This window comes from Paramisgurnus dabryanus, chromosome 9 (genome assembly GCF_030506205.2).
Source record: "Paramisgurnus dabryanus chromosome 9, PD_genome_1.1, whole genome shotgun sequence".
NCBI lineage: Eukaryota > Metazoa > Chordata > Actinopteri > Cypriniformes > Cobitidae > Paramisgurnus > Paramisgurnus dabryanus.
This window is the reverse complement of record NC_133345.1, coordinates 28,755,604-28,773,214: the sequence shown is the minus strand read 5'-3', so window position 1 is coordinate 28,773,214 and position 17,611 is coordinate 28,755,604. Positions and strand designations below refer to the sequence as shown.

The window sequence follows — 17,611 nt, the reverse complement described above, 5'->3', positions numbered from 1 at the left end:
AACACAACTTTTTGTATGAATCAACATTTCCATACAGAAGATATAAGCATTTAAAGCGAACAGTTTAGCATGTGTGCTTAAAAGGCTAGAAATGTTATGATACTATTCTACACTACACAGGGAATGTTTTTTTTTTTCAGAAAACTTCTTGCATAAAATAGATTCAAGCACTTTTAATGACCTGTATCTATGTATTTATATTTTCAAAAAATTCCCAGGGCCTTGAATTTATCCTCCCAGATTCACAAACTTTCAAGGATTTCAAGAACCGATGGGAACCCTGTGCATTTAGCGGAAATTTTATTTAAGGTGACTTACAGATAAGAAAATCAACAAGCGATTTATCCTAAGAAGGCAATAAACACCAGAAGTGGCAGTAATCCAAAGCTTCAGACACAACATTTGGATAGTATAAGCAAATATTTTGGATATAGCAAGATTGAGCACTGCTATAACTAAACTGCAGTCAAAAGGTCTAGCAATGCAAGACTAACGTGGACCAGATTTCCTGCTGCAGGTCAAAGGTTGGGCAAAGGTGACTTTACCTCCTCGTTCTCGATCTTCAGTGTGGCCAGTCGGGACTGTAACTGCTGAAACCTTAGCAGGAGCTCGGCTTGAATGGGAGGCTGGGCGGTGATCTGACACACCTAAAAAAATAAAACAAGACCACTGATTACAAAAATACGTTTTTTTTCCATTTAATGGGCTTAAAAACATAAAATCGGTAAATGACAGCCACCATTAGAGAATCAGCAGGTTTCCCAAAATGCAAGGAATTTCCAAGGAAAACACCTGGCACAAGTATTACAACTGGTCCTTTATAAAGCAAAGCCTCATTATTTTTGCCATCCGAGTGCACAGGCACGACCACAAAACAACAGGTTGTAAACCATGCACAGACGTGATATCAGAGGCGAAATGGACAATTAGGGAGCATAAATCCAATAAAGGCTCTAAAATACAGCTTGAGGGTGAGAAATGCAATATGATTTGCTTCCAGCACTGTGCAACTGAGATACAATAAAATAAGGATATGAAGCAATCCTCACCACATCTAATTCAGAATTTCATTAAAACGCTTTTACACTCTATATACCGTATGACCTCATACGCTTCATCGTGAGACAAGATTAACAGTGGGGTTAATGGATGAACTGGTGTCTACACCGCAGGATATATATGTGTCCATTATAGTTTGTGAAAATAAATGTAACATCTATTTGTAAGTTAACCGGGATGTTGCAACAAAGTTATGGTTCAATCTACCTGTGCAGCCCTAATATGAACACGTTAATAATGCGTTAACGCAAATTTATTTTAACAACACTAATTTTATAAACCCACGATTAACGCAATGTGCAATTTCTGTTTGACCTTTGGTCTAGCCCATAGCTGGTTGAATTGAGATGCAGCAAACTCAACTCAACTATGCAACTATGCACAGTAGCTCTTTCATTTAATCCTGCTTACTTTTTGCCTTTTTTTAAAACTAAAAATACAAATATACTTTTTTACATAAAAAGGCATAAATGTACATTTCTGGTCAAAGAATGTTTATTAAAGTTATATTTATAAAATAATATTTGTTAAAAAGGTACTGCTTATCAGGAATGTTAAGAAAATAAGCTCTCACATTAAACAGTATTAAAATGTAAACACTGGGTGTAAATGTGGCTGCTCTGTGTGATATATGCATGTATAAATATACATATGTACGCGTGTGAAGGTCTGGCTTTGTTTAAGTCTGACCTCATCTCCCATATGTGGTTGAAACTCAAATTTGACAGGTGGGCAGAAGGCAGTAGGGTACATTTCCATGAACCGCTGGCGGTCGCTACGGGGGTCCAGGCTGTCCACTGCATTCTCAATGATGTCCAGGCCTTCGTGACGAGACGTCTCCAGGTTATATTCAGCTGAGAGGTAGGTCCGCAAAGCCCGATTCAGAGAGGCATGATATCCCAGATCACAACACTATAGAGATGGAGAAGCACAGTGTTACTTGTTAGATAGACCTACCAAAGTTATTAGGTCAATTAGCAAACACTCTTTCTTAAACTGAAAAGACTGACCGATCTGAACCATGTTCAGTTATTTAATGACATTTAATTTGACTCACAAGATGACTAAGTATGATTTCAGAAATGCAGTAGGAGCTGTTTAGACTACTTAAATCATGGTCAATATTTGCAGACTAAACAAATATTTAAAGTTTTCTGCTCAAAAGACAATGTTGATCGGGCAATAACAGCTCCATTGTAGAGTTCAAACCTAACAGTTTATGGTATACGCTACACTTTAAAAATACGCTGGGTTGTTTCAACCCATGGTTGGGTCAAATATGCACATTTGTTAGGTTTATTAAACACTAAGTTAAAACAACACTGTGTAGGTCACTTCATCCCAAGCTCCGTGAAAATGGGATCTTACTCACAGCTAATATCTGAAATTCCAGACACATTAACACAAGCAACACAGCATGACACGTCACTCTATCAGCAAGTGTGACTTTGCAAATACTTGTGTCTAAGATGACCTAATACATACTGACTGTTTTCTGGTCTAGGAGCGGTCTTTATATGGCCTTGGTTCTCCAGGAGGACAAGTAGGAATTTCCAAAAAAATCACAGGGAATTTGAGAAACAGTGTGCTGGATAATAAAATATGGGGGAGAAATAGGTCTTCTCTGGAGAGGTTAATTAAGATCTCACTATGGAAAAGCTGTTAGGGAAAAGTTTCGCAGCACCTGAAAATAGTCCCCTGCTATTGAAAGATACTAGGGGACTATTTTCGGGCACTGCGTAATATCATTGCGCCTCTTGCAGCCATGTTACAGCAGCAAAGTCCTTGATTATTACGCCAGAATGAGAGTATAGTTCCTAGCCATATCGGCCTAGAAAATCCCAACTTTTAATTTTCCGTCTGCCTTAATACACAGTGTAACTACAGAAGTCAACTACAGAGTTTAAATATCTCAAAAAACTCTTTGGATGTTTTTGAGCGTGATGCTAATGGTCTATTAAGATTCAATGGATTATGCTAAGCTATGCTAAAAGTGGTACCGCCAGACCCGGGGATCAGCTGAATGGATTCCAAAACGGTAAGAATCAAATGTTTAACTCTAGGGGAGTGTCCCTTTAAGAGTTTTGATTCTGAGGCTGACAGAATAATAAAATGGACCCGGCTTTCTGTCCACACAGCCCACTAAACTGAACACTTTTTCCCTCTCTCATAATTTTGTTTCACCATCACTTTGGCTTTTGATTTGTGGCGCTCTCTCTCTCTGTCAAGTCTCTGTCTCTCATTCTCAAATTCTGTTGAGAGCGCATAAAACACAGAAAAACGGCTGGGAACCTTGGTCAGGAACCAGTTTTATATTGAGATTGATGTTTATGATGTCCTATTAAACTTTATCTGCATTTTTTTGACAATATGAATGAAAATCATACACGCTAAAATACATTTATTGTATGAAAACATAAAATTTCTTATTATTTCATATTAAAATCGTAAAGCAAGTGTATTCTTTCGCAGAATAATTTCGCACATATAAGGGTATCCACTTGTTTGTGGCCAGAATAAAGGAAAAAACGACTCCGTATGGGACAACATTTTACTGAGACAAGGTCAAGTTATTTCTCCTCTGATGAAATGGCTGAAAAACTGACTGTGCACTCATGGAACAAAATCGTTGTCTCTTGTCAGCCCCCTGTAGAGAGGCTTTTGTTTCCTAGATGAAAATAATATTTTGCTGGATGCTCAGTTTATAAATAAATGATGCTGACAGGATTTGACAATGATTTAGACTTGAACTGCAGGAGAGTGAACAAGGAGAACTGCTCAGCAAAGTGAATAAAAAAAGACTATATAACATATCCTAGTTCATCTAAGAGACTATCAGGCGGCCTGATTCACATAAAGAATCGCTTCCCCATCTTCATCCTAAAAATGATTCTGCCACATTCAGACACTAGGACTCAGACCTTAATATAAAACTATGAAAGTAGAATACAAGGCTGTGACCAATGACCATATAAAAAATCTGTTTTGAGAAGGGACTTAATTGTACAAAAGTTCAGATGTCATTGCTTCTGTTGAAGAAAAAAAGACTCTTTTTGAATATACCCAAATCATGCTGGAGTAAATAAACATGAATGATGAGGAGTCCTTGAGAGCTCAAGTGCATGAGGTCATTACAAACAAAAAGGACACACTGAATACTAAGGAATTCATAATTATTTTCAATAAACTTACTTAAGTCCTATTCTAAAACTAAAATTCGGTGTTGTTTCTAACCCTTATTTGGGTAAAATATGGATAAATCAAAACAATGTTTAAATCAACCTTAAAAAATTTCATATTCGACCTAACCATGGGTTTAAACAACCCAACATAAGCACTTAATCCAACTAAACATCTTACTGGCGCAGTACTTTTTGAGTGGGGGGTGATGTACACTTATAAATTAATAAAACTCGCATTTTTTTAGTCTAGAAGCCTAATCTTGGTATTGTTTTAAAGACGACACTTTTTTGTTTTTCACAGAAGTGTCTGAATGTAAAAATATTAAATAAATTTTTTTTTATAGCAGTTTACATTTATTTTAATAATTTTAAAAAATGCAATAAAGCATGTTTTATATACATAAAATTATCACAAAAAATAGGTTTGTTTTACACTTGTAAAAAATTTGTTGTTTTACCAACAATGGCCACTAGGTGTCAAAGGTTTGCTGCATACTCTTGTCACAAATTTATAAATTACTGTCGCTGCATTATTATTACTGCTAAAAGGTTTAGGTCTTGGACCTTTTTAATGATATATGGTGATAGATTAAAGGGGACATTTCACAAGACTTTTTTAAGATGTCAAATATATCTTTGGTGTCTCCTGAGTACGTATTTGAAGTTTAAGCTCAAAATATCATATAGATAATTTATAAAAACATGTTTAAATTGCCACTTTGTAAGTGTGAGCAAAAATTTGCCGATTTTGGGTGTGTCCCTTAAAATGCAAATGAGCTGATCTCTGCACTAAATGGCAGTGCAGTGGTTGGATAGTGCAGATTAAGGGGTGGAAATATCCCTCTCTGACATCACAAGGGGAGCCAAATTTCAATGAGCTATTTTTCCATATGCTTGCAGAGAATGGTTTACCAAAACTAAGTTACTGGGTTGATCTTTATCAGATTTTCTAGGTTGATAGAAACACCGGGGACCCAATTATAGCACTTAAACATGGAAAAAGTCAGATTTTCATGATATATGAAATTTACATGCAAAATATCGAAGTAAACTCGGGTGTCCTGCTCACGGGAGAGCGCCATTTAAGGGGTTAAAAATGCCTCATTACTGGTGGCCTGCAGGAATTGTAGATTAGTTAAAAACAGGCATGGTTTGAAAAAGATGAGACCTTGGGGTCAAAGGCCTCTGGATTATCCACCACTATGTCTGAACCACTGCAATTTCCTCTGATTCTTTTGCACTAAGACAATTGTATACCAAAAACTTTGATAGCATTCACTTGCAGACAAACATATCCAACAATCATGGCTTCATAAAATGTCTTAAAATAACAGGTTTTTGTGGTTGTGTGGAGAGACAGTAGGTCAAGAAAAGTCCTGAATGCGATTTAACTGCATACTGAAAAAATTCTCCTCACTACTGTTGCACATGCACACACCTGGATATAAAGTCTAAAGACAAATTTAAACTGGTGAAACTAGGAGCAAATGTATGTATCATACTTAGTGGTCCCAGCAGACCTGAGGTCAGTCTGAAAATCTATTTATAACTGTCCTACTTGTCACATAAAGTTTTAGCGCTGCACCTACATTTTTCTTCCCGGTACTTACATCTATTAAATCGGACAAGTCGTGAATGTAATACTTGAAGATTGAAGCATTGGAGGCTTCGAGCGTCAGCAGGTATTCGTTCCGAGCTTTGATCGACTTCAGCTTGTTTTCAGAGTACTTGGCCTGCCTCTGATATGAGAAAAAGAAAGAAAGAGAGAGAAAGTTCGGAAACAAAACAGACAGAATATAAGACAACTAGTCAAAATAAGACAAGATTAAAACATTCAAGCAAGTTTTTTTTGGTTGCCATCTGTTTTTCATGGGAAATTACTAAAATTAAACTAATAAGATGAAAATGTTGCATATGAATGCTAAAAAAACTTGATGAAAGTACACAGACATCAAAAGCATAACAGGGCACATCTTTGTTGTTTAAAAAAAGCTTACAGTACAGGTTTGCTAAATCAGTTCCTTATTGCGAACATTCAGACCCATAGTCATCTGACTCGATTGACTGACCTACATATAGTGACTCACAGCAACTTCCATATTTTTACCATACCACAATGCCTCATTCCAGGAAGCATCAATGGAAAACAATCCCACAGCTGTTAAATCATTTGTCACAGGCTTTAACAGAATACGGTTCAAGGAAGAGCATAAAACGTGGCTGTTTCTGTGACAACCAGGCTCAGGGATGACTTACATTAACAAGACATCCAAGTAAGGGAAAATGCACAGGCAGCCGGTTGTTATCACTGAATAAATCCCAAAAGGGTGATCAGGACAGGACTTGTATCACCCTGAAGGGATTTATTTCCGATAAACTGTCTGGAAGTACATTATCCAGCTTATTTAATGGTTACTTGCCACATAAGTAAATGTGAAAATGAAATATTGATAAATAATGGTAACCACAAAGTTGACTTTCATAGTAGGACAAATACTATAGTAGTCGGTGGGTACTGTGAATTGGGTGCAAACCATCATTTATCAAAATATCTTCTGTACAGAATAAAAAATTCATACAAGTTTAGAAAAACATGAAGGTGAGCAAATAATGACAGAAATTTCATTTTTGGGTGAACTACCCTTTTAAGCCAAGATGCGTTAAATTTTGATGTTTAGATACAATCTTATGTATATTGTATTATAATATGCAAGTCACTTATAATTTATAATAAACCAAACAACATTAAGTAAAATGGGCAAATTACCCAATAATATTTAATTTTTTATCAATTTTGTACAACATAGGACCTTTGGATTTCAAAAGAGAAAAACTTGTACTTTAAAGAGTAACTAAACCCTAAACCAACTTTTTTTAGTTAATGATCTGTAAGAATGATGCTTTATTAGTGCTGTTCATTGATTTTAGTAAGATTTTTGACATTTGGATATAAAGTGTTTCAATACTACAATATATGGTGTAAAAACGTCTGAGTGCTGCCCTCTTCAGGTTGAACGGTGGCTACTGCAGTTGAATTTTCCTATTGGATGTTGGGTCCAAAAAAGAACTTGTGAAGTAAGCAGGTTCAAGCTCACCACGCCCTTGTTACGATCTCACCACACACTTGATACGAGCTTAGTTCGTCCCCTCTATCTTCGTTGGGATCTGCCCACTTTTCTTGCATTTTTCAAATATTGCCAGTGGGTGGAGTCAGGCTCTGACCAGGGGTTTAGTTACACTTTAAAGGAAAACACCACCGTTTTTCAATATTTTACTATGTTCTTACCTCAACTTAGATAAATGACTACATACATCTTTTTTCAATGCGTGCACTTTTAATCTTTGTACAGCGCATCGTGAATGTGTTAGCATTTAGCCTAGCCCCATTCATTCATATGGCTCCAAACAGGGATGAATTTAGAAGCCACCAAACACTTCCATGTTTTCCCTATTTAAAGTTTTATAAGTTGAGGTAAGAACATAGTAAATATTGAAAAATGGTGGCGTTTTCCTTTAAAACATAATATAAAAATTTAAATGTAAATGATTCTTTAAAATACTTAATTTTGTTTGTTTTATTTAATCATCTTATTTCTCTGCAGGTCTTTAGGAAAAAGAAAGTAGAACGAAAAGGAATGGATGCTTTGTGTCCTTTAAAAGCAGCTATCTGAATCCCAAACACCTTATTAATCTTTTATGATTTATCATAGCTCACTTGCTATTAAGCCATTAATAACCTTTTCTTCTTTACCTTCTCTTTCATTTTCTCGATCTTTTTAACCGAGCTCCTCCTCTGGTGTTTGTCCTCCAGCCGGATATGAAAGACGGGGTCCCCAGTCCGTCCAATCTGCTTCTCCTCTTGCTTCTCTGCTTCTTTCAGCTTACTCTCAGCACTGATGCTCTCCGTGTGATACATGTGGTAGGTTTTCATCACCTGCAGGACCCAGAGGTCAGAGGTGAGAGGTCAAAAGATCAACAACAGCCAGCTGAGCTTTAGGAGGCTTCAGCTCAGGTCTGGTCCAAAACCTGTATTCTTAGTGAATCAGTTTCTTCTATTCCTATCTTTTATTTCTTTGTGTGCAAATGCAAAAAACCACTTGAAATTTTGAAACAAAATTTAAAAACTAATTTCTACGTTTTGCATTTAGTCTACAATTAAGGAAGTCATTTGAAATGCTCATTTTTCTAACTACAGAATCATGGGAATGTTAGGCTCTTAATGGTCCATGGTGGAGCTCATATTTTTCCTTTAAAATACTCATACTTCTACTTATATTGGCAAGAACCTTGTCTTTGTTTGTAGACTGAACACTGCAGTTATCATAAAATCAATTCAGGACCGTTCCACCTAATGTTTTTATAGTCAACTTCCTTCATAAAATTCTAAGCGTTTTCTGTTAAAATAAAGCAACTGAGCTGTAGATTCCCATGAAGAGATGCCGCTCTGATTGTAAAAGTGTGACATAATGCCACTTCAGACATCCTGAGTCATTGTTTTTGTTAGGTGGCTATTAGTCATATTCAAATTTCAGATGTTATAACAAGCATTAGGATATGACTCAGAGTCTATGAGTCTGTACTGTATTAACAAGCTCATTATGTCCAACTCTTCACATAGAATGAGTACTTAATCGACACTAAAAGCTCTGACATACTGTAATTGATGTAAAAGTGACAGAGCATGAATGAATATTGCTTGCAGTTAATATCCCCACAATGTCAGTTTGACTGTATAACTATCTTGGTTATATGGGTGTATAGTAGGGCTACACAATAAATCCCATGCAAGTGTCATGTGCATCTAGTTAGTAAAGCCGGTTCATGCGATTTACACAAGCACGCACGCACGTTTCCATTTTTGTGGGGACATTACATCACAACAAATGTAAGGGCTTTTATATTGGACAAACTGTATATTCTATCCCCTTTCCATAACCCAGTAGTTCTCAAACTGGGGGGCGGGCCCCCTTATGATACATTCACACGGGGCGAAAGCCTTAACGCTTCTCATTTACTTTTTTGGATGACATCATGCATTGCCGAACTGAATCAACGTCGCTTCACTGCCATTGCTCGTGGTAGACGTTAAACATTTCTCAACTTTTCAAGCGCCAACGCGTGCGTCAGCAAATCAGATCACCTTATGCAAATAGCCTAGTGCGAGCCAGCCAATTACGTTTATACCAGACCGGAGCATGTGTTGTAGCCACGGTGACACGCTTTAGACAAGCCTTCCATTAAGCGTTAACGCTTTCGCCCCGTGTGAATGTACCGTTAGGGGGCGCACTACCTTGAATAATTTTATATGTTGTGTTTAATTTAAATTCTAAGTTTGAGATTGGTTTATGTCATGAGCTTTCTTGATTTATAAGCTTGTTTCCTCAGGCAAAAGTTTGCTTAAATTTAGCATTACTGGGCGTTTATCTTGCTATTTGCGCGTAGTTGGACACTTGAACATTTTTGAACATTTAACTCAGTAAATTTGCGTGTGAAATTCACGTCATTCAAACGTCAAATTCAACTACAAATTCGATCAATTTGCCGGCTTTAGCCAGCTTATAGTCTAAATATGTAACTCAAGTGTTTTTTTACAACTTACTAGATTGTCCAACCTCCTCACTCACTTTCTTCCAAGCAATATCCTTTTTATTCCTTTTTCTAAGTACGAAGAAGTGTTGTACAGCTCCAGGTGTCCACATACACCGACAATGATTTTGTCTTCTATTGTTGTTTCATATTTCTGCCTCCGCTTGAACATTTTGAATGCATTTCCGCATCTTAGAGCAAAATGGACGCACATAAAAAGCAAGCATTTGAGGCGATATAGACGCGCGTCCGAGGGAAATTCGCTTCTCGTGGAAAGGGCAAGTGCTAGGTGGTGGTCTGTTTGCAAAATGGCTGATGATCGAGCATTCATCGAGATAGTTACCGTTTTGTATTTGCTCTGTAGAGCAGAACAGCAGCATAGGGGTCAGCGTCACCAGGGCCTGAAGTTAACTTTTTTGACCACCAGCCACTGTGGCAGGTGGATTTAGAAATCCACCTGCCACAGAGACTTTTTACCAGCCAGTTTTTTTTTTTTGCCCGAATAGTGAATTATAACACTGTCTTTATTGTATGAATTAAATATAATTTTTTTCAGAGCTACAAAAGTGAATTTCTCTTTGTCTTAGGTTGTTTGATTAACATTAATGACACAGACTTAAGTAGGTTAATTGAGGTTACTGTCTCTTTAAGACCAGCACAGACTGGTTTTTGACTCTCTATACATACACTTAAGACATAAAGAAATGTTTTATTAGAAAATGAATACTGTTGAGATCATTTTATTTATATGTGCCCTGTCAAGAGCAGAAAGATTTTATGTACGCATGCTTTTAGGAACGCATCTCTCCGATGTGCCCTATTGAGTCCCCTTAAACCTGGCACGCACACAGAGACAGAGGGGGCACAAACTGCGCACATAAACGCCGCACATACGTTGTTTTTCATTACTATATTCGCAAAATGCATGTTACTATATTCGCAAAATGTATGTTAATGTACTACAGTATAAAGCATAGTAGCGAAACTCTCTCTAAAGTTTACACATCAAGAGTTCTGATCCATCACAGCAGCACTACACATCTGTGCAACTGTGATTGTACAGTAGCATATGTCAGCATTGCATTCTCATCCCATCTCACCAACAGTTTAATACTTACTCGCACATCCAAACGTAGTCAGAGAAGTGCCTCATCTTCTTTCCAATCGCATGAACGTTGAGAAACAGTCGCATCCTCTCAATGAATCACTCAATTTGCATCGGTGATATGTGCAGGTTGATAAGAAATGAGCGGGTGCCGGTTACGAGTCATCCAAAAATATTTTAATGATATTCAGGCCGCGGTCAGTCGGTCGAGTTTAAAAACTATTTTGAACAATTGCGGGCGGGGCGGGTTAGTTGAAAATGTCGGTCGGGAGTGGGTTGTTTATACAATGACCCGCGCATCACTGATTCGCATTGGCTACCCGCCAATGTGGCTGGTAGATTGACAGTGTTACCCGCCAATTGCAAAATCCACCCGCATTTGGCGCGTGGTCGGGTGTTAATTTCATGCCCTGAGCGTCACCATACTTGGGTCCATCAGACCCTCAGGAGGCGTTCCCGATTTGGCGAGTCTCATCATTTGCTCCAGGAGCTGTACCTGGATGGCGGCCACCTTCAGCGGTACTTCAACCTGTCTCGCGGCCAAATTTAATGACCTGTTGTCCCGTGTTGCAGCGAGTATCACCCCCCAGGACACCTACTACAGGGTCTCTATCCCGGCTCCTGATTGTTTAACGTGGCACGAATTGACGCCAAAGTTCACATTTTTCAACTCGGGCGTCAGACGCAAATTAACGTCAAACGCTTAAATGCACAAAAAGCACCATTCGCACGTAACAAGCGTATCGCTAGACGCTCAATTCACATAATGCGCACGAACTAGAAGCGTGAATGAGGTGGATTTGCATTTAGTGTGCCGCGCTAAGCGCCTCATTCGCGCTGCGACACCTCTAGATGCACGTAAACGCTTCTTTACATTGACTTAACATTGAAATCGTATGCACCAGACGCTCTATACGCAGCACAATGGTTAAATCACTCGTGCTTAACGCTTCATTCACAAAATGGTGTGAACGCACCATTAGGGATTCCGTTTTTTTGGAGATGTCAAAAATAGCAACCATTTATTAGAGAGATGAGAAAAGGTTTGGGAACAGCAGCAAAATAAACTAAAATAAAAGTAAGTAAAGACAATGATTTTAATGTTTTCTATGCTTTATGCACTGTATTTGCCTCTTGCGAAACTTGATCTCGACACTTTTCTCTTCTTCCTTCTTTTTTATCAAAAATGGTCAAGTTGATTACAAGACCCGTTTACAATTAGACCCATGAATACTGGGTCAGTCCAGGCCAAAATCACTGCGGCAGTCACTCTGAATTATAATTCACGGTACAGTAAAGCCACAAAAAGGAGCTTGACTGTAAAACGTCAACCAAACGAAATATTGTTCATAAATGTGTACAGTGGAAGCAGCACAGTGCTCTGTTGTCCAGGCCTGTATAATTATACACGTGGCCAGGATGGCAGAGCAAACCATGGGCTCGGCTCCCCACTTACTGGTCTGGAACTCTGTTTACATTTCTGCTTGTTTTAGAAGGACCAATTTTAGAGTCGCACCAGACCTGTTATTTTACTGGTTGTGGTTGCGTAGAGGGTTTCTGATGCAATGTACCCAGATGAGTGCTTTCTAGATGGCTAAATCTGGTCAAACGTCAAGATACATTTTTACTTTGATCAAAAGTTGTGTGTAGCTTCATTAAAGGAACAGACACTCTCCAAATAATGTTTAATACATTAATAAAGCTCCAATGTAGCTTAACATGGCTTAAAACTGATGGTTCTTAAAGGGAGAATGATAAAGTTACACAGTAATTGGCAAACCATATTTAACTTAATGTTGTGTTTACCACATCTTAATATGTCATATTTAAAAAATAAAAACTGAAGACCAAATGATGGGCATCACAAATATATACAAATGACAAGCCTGGAAACATTCGAGCATTTTATTAAGACCATAGGAGATACATGAATTTTCAAAGCTACTGCAGTAAATCTGACAGCTGCAATTAAACTGCTTAAATGAACTATCGATTACCTGTGTAAACACCTTAATCTACCAAGGTCAGAGGTAGAATTCATGTGTAATGCAAACTTTTACCATGGTACGCAGCGGGCTCATGGGGGTTGCAAATATAGGGTAAACCAAGAATGTATGGCCAATTAATTCTCAAATGCTTAAGAGCGTAAATGCAAGACACTGTCACAGTTTACTACAGTATACCCAAATCCACTGATAGTTATTATTACTGCACTTACCGTGTAGAGCTCATTGAGAACTTTCATTAAATCCTCTTGTAGCTGAAAGGTGATATCTTTACTCTAAAGGAAAGAGAAAGATACAAATAAGAGAAATTAAAATCTTACATGAAAAAATATTTGACAAAAAAAAAGAGTAACCTTTATGCAGTTGTGTCACAGGTTGTTTGTGTCTCACAGGTTAACACTTTAAGTTTTGACTGTGTGATTGAAACTGGATTGGTACATCACCAGTGAAAAGTATGGATACATCTACTTATTTTTTATCATTTGTTTTATCCAATGATAAAATTAAAGGTGTCATAAAATGTAAAACTGTGTTTATCGAAACATAGATGAATAATAAGAGTTCTGTACATGGTACTGACATATCGTGAGCCTCAAACGCAATTGTTTCCTCTTTCTTATGTAAACCTTGTGCACGCGAAAGACCGCTGGAAAACAGGCCAATATCAACATAACACGGACTGTGACGTTTCAGTCGTGATGTACGCATTTAATTAATTACAATGTTGTTACAATGCCAAAACTAAGTTGTGACTGCTGAGTAGGGATGCACCGATACCGATATCGGCCTCGATACCACATTTTCTAAAGTACTCGTACTCGTTAAAAGTCCCCCGATAACTGGAATCGATACCACAGTCTGAGAAATGTCTATGTTTGAGCGGCATGTAAGGGGTTAATGCCTCGTGTTGTCCAAAGAGGCAGAGTTTACAACAAACTGGAAAACTAGTCCTTTGTTTTTTTGTTAAATTATATGACTAAAGCTGTTACCTGTAAATTTAAATCATGTTTTTTTATTAAGTATTCGGTATCGCTACCGGCAAGTACTGAAATGCAAGTACTCGTACTCATACTCGTATTCCCAAAAAGTGGTATCGGTGCATCCCTACTGCTGAGCTATATAGTTAAGGCTTTATGCTAGCATTCAAGCTGAAGTTCTACTATTGACTTTACTGTTACGTTTTGCAGGTCCATACTGAAAAAACACAAACTAACCACTCAGAAACGTGCATTTCCAATCTCAGAATAATCTCTATCTTCGTCTGATAGGGTCAAACATTAGGTCTGTTGGACACACACAAAGCTATTGAAATTAGCCACTCTGAAAAATAGCCAATCAGAGCATAGCTCAAAATTATTATTAATCATGGCACTTCATTCTGGGGACAATCCTAGGTTTGCAAATGGTTGTAAAACCATTTCTGGGTCATTTTTGCACTTAATAAATTCATATACCTTCTACGTAGGTATCGGAGATCAATGTAACATATTGTATCAATGCATTCTTTGGCACCTTTAAAGTAGTAATCACAACAATAAAACATACTAAAAACAGTATGGACTGTAAAAAAACAACAACTCTGCACATGCTGGGCATTGCTTTTAAACAATATTGATCAAGTTCCCATGGATGCAGAGCACTTAATGTGGCTTTCCTTCTCTATTCGGGTCAATACACCCATTTAAAAAAAAGAAAAGAACAATAAATACAATTTTAATAAAAATACTAAGACTATAAAGACACAAAACATTTTAGTCAACTGTGTCCAAACAACACTTGATGCAAATCTTTATCAAATTTACAATGTAGATTTTCTACAATTATAACACACAACAACATACACATGCAAAACACAATCAAATAAACAACTGTAGTTTGCTGTACATTAACATTTAAAATCTTTGACTTGACTAATACTGAATGCCATATTCAGACTTTTGTAACTCTAACACGATTTTACAGTTAAACGTTTTGCTTTAACCTTTAACAGTTAGTGTGGATTACCTGATCCTTCTGTCTCACAGGCCACTCAAGACTCTCACTATTCCCAATTACATTGCTACTAATATGATTGCAGAACCCATTTCCAACAATCCAATTCTCAAGGGGTCGATGAGCAAATCCTAAAGATGCAGTTAGTGCATTACCTTCAGTCTATCAGAAAAAAACAGATGCCAAAATGTTCCTCTAATAAAACATTAGTTTCAATGTATGAAGATATCAGCTAAGACTTTGTCTAGTACATTTTTTTTAAATTTCAGACACATTTCATATCAGAGGTCCAGGTTACTTTTCACCTCAAAATCAAAATGAAATAAAAATGATTAATGATTAATACTACAATAGTTAAATTTTAATTTTTGTCTTCATTTTTTCTTGGAGATGCAAATACACCTTTAACTTTTCAACCATCTAATTCAACTCAGTTTTATGTGGAATGTGAAACTAACAGGTCACACATGTTGTGTGAAGGTCAAAAGTCAAACTAATCCTAAAACAACTAACACCTTCACACACATTTTGACTCCATTAACACACCCAAAAGCAAACAGTCGTGTGTGTGCACTTCAAACACGCCTGCAGGATGTCAAGACACAAGTCCATGCTAAATACTAAATCCATTATACATGACTCATCCTATAGTGCAGTGTCCGGGCATGCAGACCCAAACAGGTTTAAGAGTGGCATGCCAGAACTTTTCCCAGACTGATCGAACACCTGTCTGTTCGTCTTTTTACATAACAATTATGAGCAAACTGACTTCACACGGATGGCTGAGCCAATTTTGGGAGCAAACGACCAATAGAGAAAGGGATTTTGGGAAGGGAGGGATTGTATTGTATGCAGGTACAGGCGAAACCAGACTGGTGTAAAAGTGACTGATAAGATCTTTAGGATTGCTTAGAAATTACAAAATCGAAGCAGATTTATATATTGAAATCTAAATTTTGTTTTCCTGGATGCATGAGTGCTGCACAGGTAAAATATATCACGCTATATCATCAATTTAAACATCATTCATTTGCTAAAAAATTGTCTTTCCTACGCCTCAACTTACATTTTATCTTTAACCTTTTATCTTAAACATTTTCTTTGCTGAAGCCGTGTCATAGTGGTTACGCACATGCTCTGGCCGAGCAAAAGCAACAATGCGGTAGAAAGCAGAGACCCTTAACATAAAGGGTCACATGGTCCAAACCACACCTACTATACATTTTAAAGAAATAGCACCCAAAAATTGACTGTATATAACACACTTGGGGTGGAATTCCAAAAAAATACGAATGGAAATGGAAATGTCTTCGGCACGGTGGCTCCACATTGGTATAAAAAGATGATTATTGGTTCTTGCAAGGTTTGTGACTAGTCGTCTATGCATTGTGATGAAAAACAGTGTTACAGGACACATGACAACCAATAATCGTCTTGCATACCGACGTCAAGCTGGCATTTTAGATCATTCACAACTTTGCGTTGTTTGCATTTAAACTTATCTGTATCTAAACTTAAAATAGGAATCGTTTTACTTCACACATGCATTGTTTCCCTTTAAAATATGCATGGATTCGTACTCTTATGGACTTTTTTATGATTTGAAATTTGTATTAATCTGTGAAGATTAAAAGGCGTTTACACTATAACGATAACTATAAAATATAGTTTTAAAAATCTTTTTATATTAAAGAGAATAGCGGAGTTCACAACACACCACACAGGTGAATATTTTCTCACCTGATGAATGATAAACCATTGACAGCCAATCAAATCTATTTGAACTTCAGGTGCACACGCGTCGTTATCAAATTAGCATAAATGTATTGTTATCGTCCGGTGATGTGGACGCTAATATAGTTATTGATATAATGTGAACAGCCCTTAACTTGTTGGACTAAATGTGTAACTGTCATAAACCTTTGTCAAACAACGAGCTTATTTTTGTGAGAATCCAAAGGACTATGGAAAAATAAATGGGATCCCGTTAATCTCCAGGATGGTCTACACACATACGTCATCCCTGTGGCACTTATGGAGGTAAAGAATTTTAAATATAGGTGTGAATGAGTAAACATCACCAAAAGATAGGGCTGAGTATTGCTAGGAATTTCACAATTCGATTCGATTTCAATTCTTGAGGCTTCGATTCAATTCAATTCAATTTAATTTGATTCAATTCAATTGATTCAGTAATAAGTAAATACAAGTGGTGGCGAGGGGCGCTAATTCAAAATAAGTGTTCGTGTGTTGTGTGTTGCTTGCGTTTTCAAAATATGAGTTTGTTGTGTCATGTAAACCATGTGCATCATGTGTTTTGTCAAAATAAGTGCCTGCTGCACACGCTTCAAACCATTTATGATAAAAAAGACGCTCACGTTCACAAAACACACGCAAGACACATCACTTAACAGTAAACTCTGATTATGCATAAGATTATGCGAGTATCTGGCTCTTTTATCACAAACCCTTAAGACGCGTCTGCAGCAGGCACTTATTTTGACAAGACACGTTACGCACACAGGATCTCTCAATACGCAGAACACATATTTTGAAAAAAGAACCACATGTTGTGACGAACTTTGCATCGAGCACCCTCGAAAAAAGAAGTCACCGGCCGTCACTTGGTAAATACACACATAAACCGGAGTATATTTTTAAATAATGCGTGCAGTATTACC

The 17,611-nt window shown here is 37.3% G+C and overlaps 1 protein-coding gene across 6 annotated transcripts in view; it reads right to left on the bottom strand.

The window, feature by feature from the left end:
* The window catches only part of srgap1a (SLIT-ROBO Rho GTPase activating protein 1a), a 104,995-nt gene that overhangs the window by 43,829 nt on the left and 43,555 nt on the right, over window positions 1-17,611 (bottom strand). For all 6 annotated transcript variants that reach the window (XM_065283480.2, XM_065283482.2, XM_065283483.2 and 3 more), the window contains exons 4-8: window positions 13,151-13,213; window positions 7,993-8,175; window positions 5,852-5,980; window positions 1,750-1,971; window positions 546-647 (exon numbers count right to left, since the gene is read on the bottom strand). In XM_065283480.2, the coding sequence (XP_065139552.1) occupies window positions 546-647; window positions 1,750-1,971; window positions 5,852-5,980; window positions 7,993-8,175; window positions 13,151-13,213 (699 nt within the window). The remainder of the gene's footprint in view (window positions 1-545; window positions 648-1,749; window positions 1,972-5,851; window positions 5,981-7,992; window positions 8,176-13,150; window positions 13,214-17,611) is intronic.